This window comes from Centroberyx affinis, unplaced genomic scaffold (genome assembly GCF_046629955.1).
Source record: "Centroberyx affinis isolate AG114_WGS23_722 - 3 ecotype Tasmania unplaced genomic scaffold, CSIRO-AGI_Caff_v1 ptg000319l_1, whole genome shotgun sequence".
Classification (NCBI taxonomy): Eukaryota; Metazoa; Chordata; class Actinopteri; order Beryciformes; family Berycidae; genus Centroberyx; species Centroberyx affinis.
Genome location: NW_027278995.1, coordinates 165,746 through 183,100, shown reverse-complemented (window position 1 = coordinate 183,100; position 17,355 = coordinate 165,746). Strand labels below are relative to the sequence as shown.

At 42.9% G+C, this 17,355-nt stretch overlaps 1 protein-coding gene across 1 annotated transcript in view; it reads right to left on the bottom strand.

Moving 5' to 3' along the window:
* syn3 (synapsin III) overlaps positions 1 to 17,355 on the bottom strand; it is a 141,344-nt gene that overhangs the window by 104,617 nt on the left and 19,372 nt on the right. Inside the window, exon 3 of the mRNA XM_071515179.1 lies at positions 9,222 to 9,279. Within this exon, the coding sequence (XP_071371280.1) occupies positions 9,222 to 9,279 (58 nt within the window). The remainder of the gene's footprint in view (positions 1 to 9,221; positions 9,280 to 17,355) is intronic.

Here is a 17,355-nt window from a genome sequence, read left to right as displayed (position 1 = left end):
ACGGTGCAAAGAAGAGAGTCTGGTAAGGAGTAATTTGAAGGATTAAAGTTTTGCGTTACAATACACTATGAAACCAAACCCCTTAATTTCATCCCTGAAATGTCCTCAATTTCGCATTACACAAACATTAATTATCCATTATAATTAACATACTTTGATTCATGGGTTGGTACGTGGAGATTCTAGAAATTAAGGGATTTTTCATGCCTTTTGTGCAGGTTTACAGGTTATTAATGAGTTATTAAGGGAAAGTTCCTGTCTCCCTGACTTTTTACATTCAATTGGAAAGTACGCAGTCAAACATTAAGGGGAGTTTAAGGAGGTTTTGATGGGGTCTCCTCCATTAGGAACTCCCTTAACTCATTTTAAGGGGATTTTGCATGAATTAAGGGGTGAATTCATGTAAATGTAAGGGTATTTTAAGGGATTACTGGTTCGTAGAGATATGCCTATTCAGTTCTGTCTACAGTATTTAAGAAACAGTAGTTTGCAGTGTCTGGTGCATTGTGGGAGCGTAGCTGCAGGACAGATGCAGGACTTCTTTGTTGACTTGCACTGCATTATTCAGTAAGTTCTCTCGATAAGCTCGGCCGAATCACACACTGATGCAATTGAGAGATCTGAAGTACGACGCGCCGCTCATGCGCATCGCAAGTATTTGCTGGTAATCACTACCACCTTGTACAGCGGAGAAACAACCCATTGAATGTTTTGAAATCTAAGACAGATGCTCGATTCGACGGGACAACAGGCGGGCGACGGGGCAACTGCAAGCCCGGGCCGAACGTCTGAAGATGGGAGCCGAACCAAATCATCCGTCCTGAGCAGGAATCGACCCAGATGCCGCACATCGCCGGGTGAATCCGAGCCAAGAAAGAGAGCAGATACCATCCAGCCAACCGGCTGCGAGCGTCCGTTACCGTGGACGCCGCTGAGGTCATCGGCCTGCGGAGCAGATGTTGCCCCTGACGACCCAAAAAAAACCCAAAAAAAACCACACACATGGGGCAGCAACCTGAAGAGCCGCCTTGTTCTTTCACAACCATCAGACCTCCTCGATTTCTAACTGCCTAATTTGTCGAAATTGCATAAATTGCAGTGTTGATGATTTCCCTGCTGGTGGACAGAGAAGAGAAGAGCCGGCCTGTTGGAGTCTGTTGTTGGGTGTTATCAGAGACAGTATTATATATAGACAGGGCACACACACACACTAAAGATGGCGGCTTTAGTGTGTTTGCGAAAGTGACCAATCGACACCTTCAAATCATAAAGAAAATCCACCTATCAGACTTTCAGGTTAATGCAGCAGAACTTTTTCTATTTACGACGACTGATGCAGGTTGGGGGCAACATCAACCGTTTTATTAATACATTTTAAATAATTTAATAACATGATATTCTCAGCTATATAATGGTCAGCTCCCTGCTGTGGACTGCATGATGACATCACTGCTGACAGCTGATACAGTGACAAATGCATGATGGGAGCTGTGAACCAGGTTTGTCTTGAATGTGGTGATCTCACTGTTTGGTGAAGCAGTGGACGGAGCTGCGTACAAACATCAGTAAGAGGAAAAAAGACGTTTTTTCTGTGACAACAGTGTCCTTTGGAACAAATTTTAACGCTCCATGTTGTTAACAATTCAGCGATTTTCGTAAATATGTCATGCAAATGATTGTTTGTATGTCAGAACTTTAGATATAAACTTGCCTGATATCAGACAGAACTGTCAACTCATTACACTCCATCTCCATCTTCAGTCTTCATTGCCTCCACTCTAACCGATTTCCGTGGGGGAGGGGGATTCGATTTTCCCTAACCAATCACTAGAGACCGACGTATCCGCCTGAATCTAACGTCATTTTAAGTCGACACTGATGCAAAAAAAACATCTCCCCTTTGAATAAATGCCTTCAAAGCAGACTGCTGTTCGGATTTCAAAGTAATTGGTACTTTTAATGGATTCAGAACAGCCTGGATAGCAGCGTCTATCTTGTCTATATCGGTCACCATTGTTGTTGTTACTCCTCCTTGGTTCCGGCGCACAGCTTGACAACAGCTTGACAACGGCGTTAGTCCCGCCCGTGGCTCTGATTGGCTAATCGTTAGCCCCCCCCGGAGCTCATTGGACCGATCATTTTTCAACTGAGAAACCACTGTTTCATGTCGCGATGCCAGACCAGAATCAGTCAACTCGGTGGAGTGGGCGGAGTCAAAGGTCTGGACCCAGGCAACATATAAACGAGTCTTCATTCAAAGTGATAGGAGTCAACAAAGATGTTAAACACTTTATGGTGTTATGGTGTTTGGTGTTATCATGCCTCCGATCATTTCTCCAAGCATTTTTTTTGTGTGACATTCTTCATGATGCACCGGCAGAATTTTAAAGGGTCAAACATCACCAGCAGAGCAACAGCATAAAGCAACAGTCAGTCGCAGCAGATCTGAGCAGCTGAGGCGTTCTGCTTGGCACCGCCGCAGCGCCGCACGCATCCAACTCACTTCAAAGGGATACAAAAGGCATTGTGGGTGCTAGATAATCCGCTAAGCCCCGTGCAAGCTCTGGAACACACCACTGTTTTGGACGCACACACCAGATCTCTGGGTAAAGTGGAGAGGAACTGTGTCCAGATAACAGATAACAGATTGGTCGAGTCTCCAGCCTCCGACTGACAGATCAGATCTCTAGAAGGAGAACAGCAGTGAAGTCGGCCTGAAGCTAAAGGCCAAGCAGATACCCTCTTTACACCTCGCATTAAAATGCGTTTTGGGTGATCGGATAGTGCCTGACCACATGAAAGTACAGGTGTAAATGCACCCGAGACGCATCGAGGACGGATTGTGATCCGATCGGCCGAACCGCCTCCGGAGGTGGTCAGGGACGCATCGTGACCACACTGAACACAAGTGGAAATGCAATTGCGTTTTCAATCCACATACAACAACTACGTGGGCAGAAATACGTAATCGCGCGCGTCTTTCGTCTTCAGCATTCCAGTTGTTGAAGACGGCTTCTTCCCCCGCTTCCAAAAGCAAGCATAAGTCCATACAATAGCACGGCTTCACGGATGGGTATCATCTTTTTTTTTTTTTTTTTGACCCGTACAAACGAGAGGAGGATGTGACGTTCGGTTGTTTGAGCTGGACAGAGCGATCGGATCTCAGTCGGATCTCAGTGTGGACACTGGAGACACATGTTAATACCAGGTGTAAATGTAATCAGGTTAAATCATATCTAGATACAATCTGGATACGAGACGCATTTTAATGCAAGGTGTAAAGGGGGCCAGAGTCATTCTGTCCAGCAGGAAACCTCTGGAGAGACGAGGCATGAGCCACGTTACGCCGCATCAATATGGCAACAAGTGTGAGAAATCATCTCTCTAATCTGAATGGGAACTTTGTAGAGTCTTGCTGCATGGAGCACAGGAGGGCTGCAATGCTATTACCAAGGAGGTCATGTTTTCACCTGTCTGTGTGTCCGTCTGTCTGTTAGCAGGATATCTCTAAAAGTTGAGCACGGATTTGCACAAAATTTGGTATGAAGGTGGGTTATGGGCCAAGGAAGAACCGATTAACTTTTCATGTCGATTGGCCAAAAGGGGGCGTGGTTTTGGGTGGCTGTCAGACATGGCGGAGGTGCTCTATTGAACACATTTTCTAGTTGCTAAAATCTATTAACTATTAGTCACAATGATTTGTGGAGAAAAATGATTTTAGTGCACCTTTTGCATTTCAGATCAACATTGTGAAAAATTAAAAACTATAGCAGGCATGCTAAGTGAAATGAAATGTGGAAAAATCTGATTTATCTGATATATGACTGTATATGAGTAATTGTGCAACACTGAAAACATGTCGTCAAGTAAAACAAGTGAAACATGTCGTCCCCCACGAATGATGCAGGCCCCCTTGGGCCAATCAGTAACAAGATGATCAAGTTTCATTAAAATCGGACTGGTACTGTAGCAGTTATGGCCTTTTAAAGTTTGACATTTTAACCTTTAAGCTCCTCCATCAGGCCAGTCACAGTGCCAAAATACATCGGCCCTCCAGGTTTTGTCAAAATCAGACCAGCGGTGTCTGAAATATCACTTTTGAGTTAAAATTCCGACCTTTAATTATAGCGCCCCCAGTAGGCCAGTCAGTGTAATTTCTAATGCGTTTACTCAGTTTTATACAAGCATAGTTGTCTACATATTGCATATCTCACAGGCACTTTTCCAGTCTCTGCCAGGACTGGTCCTTATCTTCTGTTTATTCCTATTTGTTTTAGTCTCTTACCTTGTTTTTTATATTTTTTATGACTATTTGTACCTTGGCCTATCCTGTAACGTACACGCTGCAAGCTACTGTACACCAGAATTTTCATTGGGATCAATAAAGTATCTATCTATCTATCTATCTATCTATCTATCTAACACTGCAACTTTCATTCATATGGGCCCAGTGGTGTCTGAGATACGTTTAGAAATCTTGACCTTTAATCATAGAGCCCCCATTAGGCCAGTCACTGTCCCCTTATTTCATTGCATGGGAGACTACAGTATATATAGTGATATAGCTCCTTTGTGAAAGGCTTGTCATCATAAAACGAAGTAGGTCATGAGAAAAAATGCCACTGGAAGCTTGAAAATCTCTCCTGTTGTCATGTGTTTTATCACAGTCACACACCTGGTTTGTATGTTACTGCGTTGTTTAGCCCAAGGACGACTGACAGGTGGTTATGAAGAAAAAAAAAAAAAGCAGTGGAGATGACAAACTGAAACTGGAGTCGGGATCTTTTCCAAAAAACTCACATAATACATCTTTAAAACACTCACTGGGATTATGCCAGTGGAAAAGAAACCGTAACAAACAGTGAATTTTATCACTGGGTTCATCATTCTTCTGGATCTGCAGGTTCAGTGTGAGTCCCAGTCTTCAGTTTCATGATTATATATGCGAGCGCTGACCCGGTGTTAACGGCACATTAACTCTCCTCCAGAGCCACGAGGGATTGACTGACAAACAGAGTGAGAGTGAGAGAAGTTAATATACAGCTCCCAGCGCTGTTTGCAGCATGTCAAGTGTGTTGGAAACCTTTCGGGAACTTGGCGTGTGTTGAAGTTATGTGTCAACCAGGAAGCTCTCTTCACAGCGCTGGCTTCTTTTTCACATAGTTTAGAATGGAAAATACAGCGTGACAGTTTAGCATGTTGTTAGCACTCATATAGCATGTCAAATTAGTATTAATTTAGGATCAATGATATGTGAACTCTGTGTCCTAAACCCCCCTTAGGAACAAGAAAGAGATGCACATGAGAATATACTGTACATCTACGTTCATTGCAAGAAGTGCTTGAGACAAATGAGAAAAGTACGATATCTCATTTGTAGATGCTTCACTCAGACTGCTGATTGATTTCTGAGATGTTTCTCCTTACTACGGAGGCCCTAAAGGGACATGGGGGAGAAAAAAAACACATAGATGGAAGAGAGAAAAATAAATAAGGGGGGAAAAAGAACAGATGGAGGAGAGAAAAAATAATACTTTTTCGTTCACCCCGAGAAATGTTCGTGTCCCACCGAGAAAATTTTGCGTTTTCTCAAGAAATATTAAGTGTGAGAAAAAAAAAATGTCATTGTTTTACGTGTGTCTTTTGGTAAACAACAATACTGGAGCCAGCCAAACTTCATTCATACAGAAGTAATTTATGGTAAGTTCTCCAATGCGTTAGTTTAGTTCACTAACATTACATTACCTACTTAAAAAAAAGGGTTTTTTTTGGCCACACAATTCACACTAAAAGTTTCTCGGGAGAATGCAAAAGTTTTGCAAGAGAGTATTTATTTATCATCTGTTTTTTTCCTCTCCCATGTCCCCTCTTACTGCCCCATTAGAGACTTAGAAGAGAAGAGAATATTAAGACATGTGAGAAACAAAATGAAAGAGTGAAGTGAGAAGCATGATGAACCTGAATGAGACGATCCAAGGCTCGTTTCTCAGCAGCAGAATCTCAGAAGTTGTGAGAAAACGGTCAAAATCTCACACTGACCTTAAATGAAACTCATCTAGGAAGTAAACGTTCCCCCATCTCTACTCCAATATTCCAGACCAATGTGTTAAATATAATATGGAGAAAGGCACGTTGTTTCACTGCTTATGAGAGTGCCCAAGAATCATGGACTTTTGGAATGGTGTACTTGATATATTATCACAAATAGTATCTGAAAAGCTACCAGCATGTCCACAGCTGAGCATCCTGGGTCTGTTCCCTGAGGGACTGAATATTAATAAGACCAAGAAGAAAATCATTACATCTTGTCTTCTCCAAGCTAAACACACAATTGCACTATTTTGGAAAAACCCAGACAAACCAGATATCAGTCAATGGTTCAGAGACCGATCTAATTGTCTTGCTTTAGAGAAATTGACTTATGGTATCAAAGGAAAACCTGATGTCTTTCAAGAAATATAAAAATATGGGGACATTTCCTACATTTTATGGAAAATAATCCTTTGGGATCTGTATTAACTAGCTAAGCGTGTCTTCAGCTCTTGTACATTGTTAGAACGTAATGACTTTGTCTTTTATGTCATGTGCAATTTAAATGTTTTTTTCTAGTTCTGTGTTTTTTATTTAGGCCAGGGTTGGGTGGGGGAGGTGGGGTGACGTGTGCTGTATTATCTGTTTGTTTGTTTTTCTATCATGATCTCTGTTGTTGAAACTAAAATGGCAATAAATATATGTGTTAAAAAAAGGGAAGTAAATGTGAGAAAGAGAAGATCTTGCTGAGGACACTGCTTCCTTCTGGGAGAGCACCAGGCACTACGACTTCCAACATATTTCAACTTTTAGCAAAAGCCGTTTCAAACCATTTTTTTTTTAAACAGTCGATTAGCAGCATCGAGAGCTTCGCCCGGCGCCTCCCCCCCCCCAGCATCTGTTCAGCGCTAAATAAGAGGCAGCCGGTGGACACGGGACCCCGAGGCGTCAAATGTGACTTCAAAGTGGGTCATGTAAATGGGAAGGAATGATTCACAACAATGGGCTCACAAATCTACTGTGGACGGGGGTTAAGAGATATCAGATTTCAGCATCGCAGAACTCTCTCTCTCTCTCTCTCTCTCTCTCTCTCTCAGCCCATCGTACAGATTGGCATCAGGAGTCCGCGAGCATCACATGAGTCTGGGTTTGAGTCTGAGGATGACACCTTATAAGGCAGCAGGCGAGCCTCGCGGGGAGAGAGAGAGAGAGAGAGAGAGTTATGTTGGTTTGGGGCTTGTGAGCGCCGGTCCAGAGAGCTTACACCCAGCATGCATCTGACGGACGACAACAAGAGAAGGTTCGCCAAGTTCAACGTCCGGGCTAAATGTGCAGAAAACGTGTACAATATGAAAAAAAAACCACACCGAAGCAGCTTTGGGAAGTGTTTTGAACTGAAGAAAGATAATTTACACCGTTTTTTTTTAATGTCGGTGCAGGCCGTCCCGTCAACATCTATTCAGTGTCAAAGTGTTTGCTGGGTAGAGATGTGGAGAGCCGGCGAGAGAGTGGGAGTGAAGAGAGAGAGAGAGAGAGAGAGAGAGAGAGAGGGAGAAAGTGCCAGGGGCCTCTCTGCTTTTTTTTACTGTCGTCTCCTAACAGGGTTCATCTCAGCGTGTGGCGAACCTTTTCACACAGGGATTGGGTTTCCGTCGTCCCGCGGCACAAACAGCCCCGCGAAGAGTCCGACCTGACTAGGTGGAGCCGGCTGCTGAAGGCAATTAGCGGGCCGACTCGTTATCCTGCAGGATGATGAGGGCTTCTGGGAAAGAGCGGGAGGGCCTGGCGAGATCTAAGTAGGTCAGTTACCGCTCTCGGAGGCTCGCCGGGGGCCCTCGGAGGCCATGTTGGTTTAGGGTGGCCGATTAACTCTGCCACATGTTTTTATTGGGGTTCAATAGCCGTGACGCCGCAAGATGAAAAATTCCACGCAAATTAAGTTCACGTCTCACAGAAAAATCTTGATGCTAATTCCAGCCCCCCCCCCATCCCCCCCCCGCCCCTTACAGACCGGCTGGGATGTGACCACAACAGAGCGCTGAGCAAACAGGCTGTAAAATCACCGGTCCAGCTCTTTGTGGTCCGTTTTTCCTTCTCCCATAAAAACCCACCGCTCCATTTCAAAGACAGCTCCAGTCTCAACAATGGCTTGCAGATGTATGGCCAAACAGCGTTTTGAGGGAAATTAGATGTTATCGCCCCACTGTAAATACTGCGTGTCTAGACTTAACGTATTTCTGTTCATATATATTGGCACAGCAGTACCGGGTTAAAAGCAGGTTAAAGCTGGACGCTTTTCAAGTAGCTGCAGGATAAGAAAGGTCATTAGAGGCCGATGATCTGTCGTCACCTTGAGATTTTCTTACAGTCTGTTCTATTCAAGGCTGCAAAACAAAGATGTAATGTGGAGACTCATCCCTGTGGGACTGTTTTGATGTTCTGAAAACTTTTAATTCTACAAACACTTCTGAGAGGCAGAGCTGCGCTGGAGGCAGAAATAATCTGATTGGTTGAGTTAAACCTCAGTGGGCGGAGCCAAAGAACCACAGTTTTTCTGGCTAAGTCACAGACTGAAGCTCAGTGAAAAAGACAAGAGGTAAGAGAGGAGGAAGCTAATATTATGAAGCCTAGCGCTCTGCTGCTAACTGAAAAAATGGGTTAGAATCTATCATACTAAGTTATCTAGGTTAGCTAGTTAGCTAGCTGAGCTTCAAGTTCAAACTAGCCATACTAGCCTATAGCTAGCTAGGTAAGCTAGTTAGCGAGCTGCTGACCTTCAACATCATGAAGGAATGAAAAAAGAAGTCATTACCATTTATATTTTCACTCATATTTTGACCAGAGTTTCTTCTTTGCCGTTAGTTTGCAAGTTAGCTAACTTGTGCTACGCAAATCTGTGGTTCTTTGGCTCCGCCCACTGAGGTTTAATGAACCAATGAGATTATTTCTGCCTCCAGAGCAGCTCTGCCTCTGAGAAATGTTTGTAGAACTAAAACTCCAATCTGCGAAAACATACACATAAAAATGGCAGGAACGTTTTTTTGAAGGGGAATGACCATTCTATCCATTCAAGTTCTGTGATTAAAACAGAATTATTAGATAAACAAGTCCACAGCTTTGAATTGACTAAAATCTTCACAGTCTAAAACTCTTTGCAGACATAATCAGTGTTATGAATAAATCTGCCGTACCTGTTCCACCCGGATCTCATACTCCCCATTCAGCTTCTTCCCTCGGAAATACTTCGCCCTGCGTGGAAAAACAAGAGACAAGCTGTCAAGCAGATGACACAAAATACACATTTCATATACACTGAGTGCCTTTTGTTTAGGTAGCACTGCAGATATGGTATATTTATAATGAAAATCAAGTTTCTCAGACCAATCAGTGGTAAAATGATCATGTCTTTAGCTGCTTTTAGGTCGTATGTGTTCTTCTGCACATGTCTCCCTCCCAGCTCAGTGCAGCATGGTCAAAACAGTAACAACAGTCAAAACAACCTTAAAATATCCTCTGTTTATTTGATTGGAGGAGAGCTGAAGTTTCAACAGTCTTCCAAAATACCTTGAGACCGGGCGCAATAATGACTCATAGTTTCCATGATTACAGAATCTGACCTTCCAGTGAGTAGAGCGCCTTGACAAACAGTAAAATAAGGTATTTTTAATAACGTCCTAATCACTGATTGAAGGACAGTTTTTAGTTTTTTTTCACGTGGTGCTCTGGTGTGTTTGGTCTGCTGCAGTCTGCGGTCAAGGTGAAACTAGTGCTGCAGTTTTCTAGATGTTATGATCATGAATATTGGTGATTTTAAGGAATAAGGAATAATAATTTTATCTTATATAAGGAACTTGACTATTTTTCAACTACAGTGGATGTTCTGAATTAAATGAACAAACTAGTCTCACTTTTTTTCATCTATAATTATTGGTAAACATACTATTTTCTTCATTTCATGAGGATTTCAGTGTTCCACTTGTTCAGACTGAAAGGTTTAATAAACATAAAGAAAGAGATTCACTTGTCGGCGTTCCTTTATGTGCTAGAAGTGATTTTCAGACTGTTCCTCCAGACAATGGCAGTGAATGGAGAGAGAAAGAAAAACACAATTCTCCAGTCTGCTCTACCGGAGCAACAGATCACAGAATCACTGATTTTGGGGTTTTATCATGGAGGAAGATACACACCCCAAGACACTGCCAGAGTTACACAGAGATTTAAATGGTGGCTAAATTTAGCTGATCTTTTGTGAAGGTTATCAGGGAATCACGCCGTCCGTTCTGTTCCACTGGGTGGTTTTAGGAGCCACCTGACTGTCAAATGGAAAAAAACAGGAATTCCCTCCAAGCCATCAGAGAAAGAAACAGCAGAGAAACACAAACTCTGAATTTTACTTCAATCGCTATATTACACAGTGTAATCATAAATATTTTTTTCTATGCATATCTCTTTGAGACACACATACATGGATGCATTTCACCAGAGGGGTCAGAGGTCAGGAACAGTCACCACTGGAGCACTGGAGAAGCCTTGCTCAAGGACACTTGGACAGTGCCACCGCTCTGTGGGTCTAAGTGTTGAACTCTCACCTCTCACAGGCAACAGGGACAGTGTTCAATCTGCCGAGGGCTGCAGGCTGGAGGAGTGTGTATTGTGTATTGTGTAGTGTGTAATGTGTAGTGTTTGGTGTGTAGTGTGTATTGTGTAGTGTGTAATGTGTAGTGTGGAGTGTGTAATGTGTAGTGTGGAGTGTTTGGTGTGGAATGTGGAGTGTGTAGTGTTTGGTGTGTAATGTGGAGTGTGGAGTGTGTAGTGTGTAGTGTTTGGTGTGTAGTGTGGAGTGTGTAGTGTGTAATGTGTAGTGTGGAGTGTTTGGTGTGTAGTGTGTAGTGTTTGGTGTGTAGTGTTTGGTGTGTGTAGTGTGTAATGTGTAGTGTGTAGTGTTTGGTGTGTAGTGTGTAGTGTGTAATGTGTAGTGTGGAGTGTGTAGTGTGTAATGTGTAGTGTTTGGTGTGTAGTGTGTAATGTGTAGTGTGTAGTGTTTGGTGTGTAATGTGTAGTGTGGAGTGTGGAGTGTGTAATGTGTAGTGTGTAAGGTGTAGTGTGTAGTGTTTGGTGTGTAGTGTGTAATGTGTAGTGTTTGGTGTGTAGTGTGTAATGTGTAGTGTGTAGTGTTTGGTGTGTAGTGTGTAATGTGTAGTGTGTAGTGTGTAATGTGTAGTGTTTGGTGTGTAGTGTGTAGTGTTTGGTGTGTAGTGTGTAATGTGTAGTGTGTAGTGTTTGGTGTGTAGTGTGTAATGTGTAGTGTGTAGTGTTTGGTGTGTAGTGTGTAATGTGTAGTGGGTAGTGTTTGGTGTGTAGTGTGTAATGTGTAGTGTGTAGTGTTTGGTGTGTAGTGTGTAGTGTTTGGTGTGTAGTGTGTAATGTGTAGTGTGTAGTGTGTGGTGTGCAGCGTGTAGCATGTAGCATGTAGCATGTAGTGTGTAGCATGTAGCATGTAGCAGGATCTAGGCCACACGCTCGAGGCCTCTGGTCACTGGGACAGGCTGTGTGGGGTTTAGCTGCCTCTGCCTCTCACACCGTAACACGTTTCCGCCGCAGCGTTTCTTCAGAGCGTTTCACTGAACAAAGAGAGACTCTTTGCTCTTCCACTCGTCTCTCCCCCTCATGTCCGCTCTCACTCTTACTCTCTCACCGCCTCGTCGTTTTTCATTTCCCTCCATCTGCGCTTTTAAGTCCGTTCATTAGTGTTCATTTGGGTCGCCGAGGGGGGAATCTTGTCCTTAACATCTCCCAGCTGTTGAACTTTGGAGTCCGGGTCCCTAGCCGTCTCGTTCCCTGTCGTCTTTGGAAGCTGTGAATCTTCGGTGACTGACCCACATACTGGACCACCGTCACCGCCGCGCAGGAGGCAAAACCCGGGCTAAAAATGACCGGTATGTGTTTCAAGGTATTGCAAAACATGCCGTCGCTCCAAATGATCAATTAAATTTACGGGCCGCCGGCTCCCCGGTCTGAACAAACCGCTCCACAGCCGGCTCCACAGAGACCCCCGTCCTGCACACACCCACTGTGTAAACACCCACTGGAGCTCAATGCAGAGGGGTTTTACCATGAGAATATATTCCTTCTTTTGTGTCCCGCTAATAGGAAGCTTATGAGTCATGAGTCTGGACTTGCTCTGCCAGCGTTCTTTATAATCTGTATCATTTTATATTCCTGCTTGTTGGTATGCACTGCACTAAACTTGATATTGTCCTAAATTAGATTTTCTATAGAGATTTATATATACATAACATAACATATATTTTTAAATAAAGATGAAATTTCTCATGTATTGGTTTGGCTCATGCGTCCCCCTGTGAATGATGCAAGCATGTCATCAAAATCGGACCGATAGTTTAGCAGTTAAAGCCTTTCAAAGATTGAAAATCTCACCTTTATTATTATATCCCTCAGGCCAATCAGTGTAATGTTTTAAACAGCAGAACACAGAATGTGTCATTCCTCCAAATTTTGTCAAAATTGTCCAGTAGTATCTGAGTTATCAGCTTTGACCAATCCTGAAGCTCAGCAGCAGCAGTTCCTCTAACGTCCGCTAGAGATTGGCTCCAAAAAAGACTCCAAACTGCCCAACTCAACTGACCACAACCAACTTCTGATAAAAATATAAAGTCAATAAATTATTTACACAAGAGGTTTTGGTGTCAGTAGCTAATTTCACTTCTTCTAATGTGTATCCTTATGAAGATTTTCAAAATAACTCTCATTAACAGGATATTATCATAGGATAGTGATTGACAGGTCGCCTGTCCAGTGATCGACAGGTTGCCGATTACGGGCCAATAGCAGGCGGCACTGCGGCTCTGCAGACGACCCAAACTCCGCCTCCTCCACCTTGGCTCCGCCCGCTGCCTCTCTTTGGTGGCTCCGGCTCCCAAAAATGTCAACAAACACAAATCTGAAGGCTTCAAAACGGCCCTTCAGAAGACACTCACTACTCCATCTGTTTTACAGTCTGCGGTTTGACCTTTAATTATAGCAACTTCATTAGATCAATCAGTGTAATTTGTACAGATAGCTGGATGTGTGTTGCACATTTTGTGTCAATTGGATTGATAGTGTAGGAGGTGAAATTTTGACCTTTAACTATAGCGCCCTCATCAGGCCAATAAATGTATTTTTTTTAAACGCTGGAAAACAGTGCAAAAATTTATCATCCCTCCAAGTTTTGTCAAAATTGGACCAGTGATGTCAGAGAAATCACCTGAGATATCACGTTTGATGGACGCTCTCTCCCAACAATAAGCACATAGGTCATGTGATTAAAAGCGATCATGTGGCTACGGCGTCCTGGTCATGTGACTGTCTTTACCTTTTAAAAAGGTTCTGGTATTTTGAAATGTTTGCCTCCTGGTGTTTGGAGTTTTGGTTTTTTAACTTTTGCACTTTTTTGTGTAACGGAGCGTGGATTAATAAACGCCATCACAGGATTTTCTGCCTCTTTCCTCCTTTTCGATGTTCAGCAGCAGGTTCCCTCCTTTCTTTATCTTTGGACAAAACATGAAACTGAACCCCTCTTCATGAGGTTTGGGGTGGTGGGAGTTTCTCTGAGCGCTCTGGTAGCTGCAGGAACACTTTGCCAGAGAAGAGGCTGAACGGACTAATCAGATGCTCAAATCCTTCAGAGAGCAGTGCAAACAGACTGACAGCGACTTGGCAAAAAGCAGAGAGAGAGAGAGAGAGACAGAGACAGAGACAGAAAGAGAGAGACACAGAGACAGAGAGAGAGAGAGAGGGGTTCGTTGTGGCGGTGATGCTCTCTGAGACTTTCTTCAGCGCTGTGTATTGTGCGTCAGTCAGCAGGCTGTCAGGACGGAGCGGCGTTTCCCCAGAAACCCTGAGCCTCGCCGCTGGAATGACCAGGAGGAGGAGAGGGAGCGAGGGAGCGACTCTGATACGCTCACCATGCCAGGAGGATTCACAAATACTGAGTAACCTGTCCAGCAGGGTTTGGACCACTCATGAACTGACCTGAGAATGCATAGTAAACTCCAGGTCACTCCAATTCAATTTTCAAGTTGTATCGACGAGGTTGTGAGAACAGCACAGAACATTATCGGGACAGAGTTGCCATCTGTGAGAGATATTTATGCTAAGAGGTGCCGTGATAAGGCCCAGAAAATAGTCCCTGACCCCAGCCACCCAGGCAGCGGCCTCATCACTCAGCTACCATCAGGTTGGTCTCGCTCTCAGATCTTTGATATAATATCAAGGATCTGAGAGCGAGACTAAGCAACGCATCCAGACTCTGTGCAGAGGGGGCGTTGACACTGAGAAAAGTTGACATAGAAAACCATGAATCATGGTTGAGGGGGCGAGGATTTCAAAGGTCCATATTCTGCACTCTCCAGTGTTTTATTTTGTGTCTTTCTGTTCATTCAAAGCTGTGTGTGTGGTGTCATGAACCAAAAAACACTCTCAATCCATTTCTCCACGTTCATTTTCCAGCATCTCTCTGAGCCTTACCAAGAACAGGCCGTTTCTGTCACCGTGTCTTTAAGGCTCATTAATATTAACGACCCCTCCGTTCCGATTGGCTAACCGTTTCCAGAGTGAAACGTGAGACGCCGCGGCCCGGCGGCTACAGGTAGGGAAAACTCTCCGGTAATAAACGATGACAACCGCTCAACCGCTTTGAAAAAAACACTTTGTTAGTCTGTTATTTCTTACAAAAATGATAATGAGCGAACCTTTGTGACGTCACAAAGTTACGGAAGTCCAAACGGCTCGTTTAGAGGCTCGCTGCACTAATATGGATTGTGTGGATTTAGTTTTGATACTTTCACCATGTTTAGATAGACCATCCAACTCCTTTATCACCACAGAGGAGATGGGAGTCCACGCCATGTTTACGTTCCACAACAGCAATAATAAACTTGTTAAAATCCTCCATTTCCACTGTGTTTACTATTTAGTGGTTTTCTTGTCGGTGACTCTGCCGACAATGCATGTAACTGCTGTATATGTTTTATGTTTTATCGTGCTTTTATTTTGTTTCTTATGTGTCTTTGTCCTTTTTTTTTTTAACCCCGTCTCTCATGTGTTTTTTTGCCTGAATGACGTGAGGCTCGTGATCAAGAACTCCAATGTATTTTTTATGTAAATGGAAAATAAACTTGAAACTTGACCTTGACACTTGAGTGTGAATGTGAAAGTCTCCCAGCTGTAAGGAAACAGAATGTGAACTGAATTGGAATGACAGGAAACAGAACTGAATTCCATGAAATTCCACTTTACTTCCACTTAAATTTATCCAGTAAAAATACCAAACATTTGCTGGTTGCAGCTTCACAGATGCGAACATTTGCTGTTTTTCTCTGTTTCATCTCATTATAAAATTAATACTTTGTTGTTTTTTTTTGGCTGCTGGTCAAATCTGAAGAATCACTTTGGGCACTGGGAACTTGTGATGGGAATTTGTCATTATTTTTGCCATTTTATAGACTAAATGATAAATTGCAAAAATAACCGATAATGAAAATAATCATTAGTTGTCGCCCTAATCCTAAACATTTGCAGTACACAAACTATAGATCTTCTGATAATGATTGTACCCACTGTGACAGTACATTACATCTCTGTATACAGAAGCTAGAAATGTGACTTTGTGGTTGTAACGACTACGAAACCTTAATTTTATGTAAAACCTGCAGACAGTCCAGGTCTCTCACTCCTACTGATGCAGGAACAGCAGGAATAATAGGAAATATGTTCACTGCTTTGGTGCTGAAACCCCTTCTCTGGAATGGTTTAGAGAGTTCTCTATGAACCAGTAATCCCTTAAAATACCCTTACATTTACATTAATTCACCCCTTAATTCATGCAAAATCCCCTTAAAATGAGTTAAGGGAGTTCTTAATGGAGGAGAACCCATCAAAACCTCCTTAAACTCCCCTTAATGTTTGACTTAATGTGTCTGTGAACCAACCCATGAATAAATCCCTTATAAACCCACGATACTAACCTTACTTTTTTAAAGCTATGTTATTTTTAATGGATAATTAATGTTTATGAGAAATGAAGGACATTTCAGGGATAAAATGGTAACACTTTACAATAAGGATCACTAAGTTAAGGGTTAACCCTTAACTAACAGTTAACTAATGTGTCTGGTAATCATTTACTAATGGTGTTCATGTTAACTAAGGTATTAATTTATACATTTAATAGTCATCTTTATAAACTATTAAATAATGTATAAATTAATACCTTAGTTAACATGAACACATTAGTAAATTACACATTAGTTAACTGTTAATTAAGGGTTAGTTAATGCTTATTAAGCACCAAAGCAGCGAACATATTTCTTATTATTCCTGCTGTTCCTGCATCAGTAGGAGAGAGAGACCTGGACTGTCTGCAGGTTTCACTTCGTCTTGAAAGCAAACACTGGGACAGAAAAAGCCTCAGACACGTTGCCAAAGCAGCAGCCAAATATTTGGCCTTTTTCTTTTTTTTTTTCATTACGAGTTGCTCTTCTCTCAGCGGGTCGGAGGAGCGTTAACTGTTGAGCTGCTGCTTTCTCTACCTGCAGCGTCTGAAGTGTCCGGTCTGACACTCTGAGGTTAAATCTGTTAAATCTTTAGTGGAGGAAATGCCATGTAGGTTCCTCAGGGCTGGAGAGGGTTGGGATAAAGGATTTGGTAATTTCCCGGTCTTGATACATCTGGAAATTGCACAAAACAGTCTGGAAAAATCCTGTTGTTCTGTCTCAACATGCAAACAACTACAGCTTTCTTCTCACATATTGTGATATTTGTCATCGTGAAGAATAATCTTCATCCATAGAGTTTTTTTTATAGTTATCTTTATAGTTATTGTTGCTCTAGATGTGAATGGGCCTGCACTGAGACGCTCTCCTCCACTGCAGCCTCACTTTGTGATCTAAGCTGATAAGATGATGTGAGGGGTTTAGATAGAAATCTTGTCTAGTGCAGCTTTCAATACATTTCCATATGAGACAGATCTGAAGCCTTATTTCATCTTGGATTATTCCCTGCTGTGCACCGAGCATCTGAAGCTGTAACACTGCAGGTCTCAGACTCTACTGACAGCAGGGGAAGACTCTACTGAGACCTGCAGAGGAAGACTCTCCTGAGACCTGCAGAGGAAGACTCTGCTGAGACCTGCAGAGGGGATCAGAGATCACACAGCGCCATCTGCTGAGCAAAACTCCTCCCTGCAACACTGAAGCTCCAAAACATGGGGAGAAGTGACAGGGGCTTTCTGTCTGGAGCTTCAGCTGAACTGCAGCGCCGCTC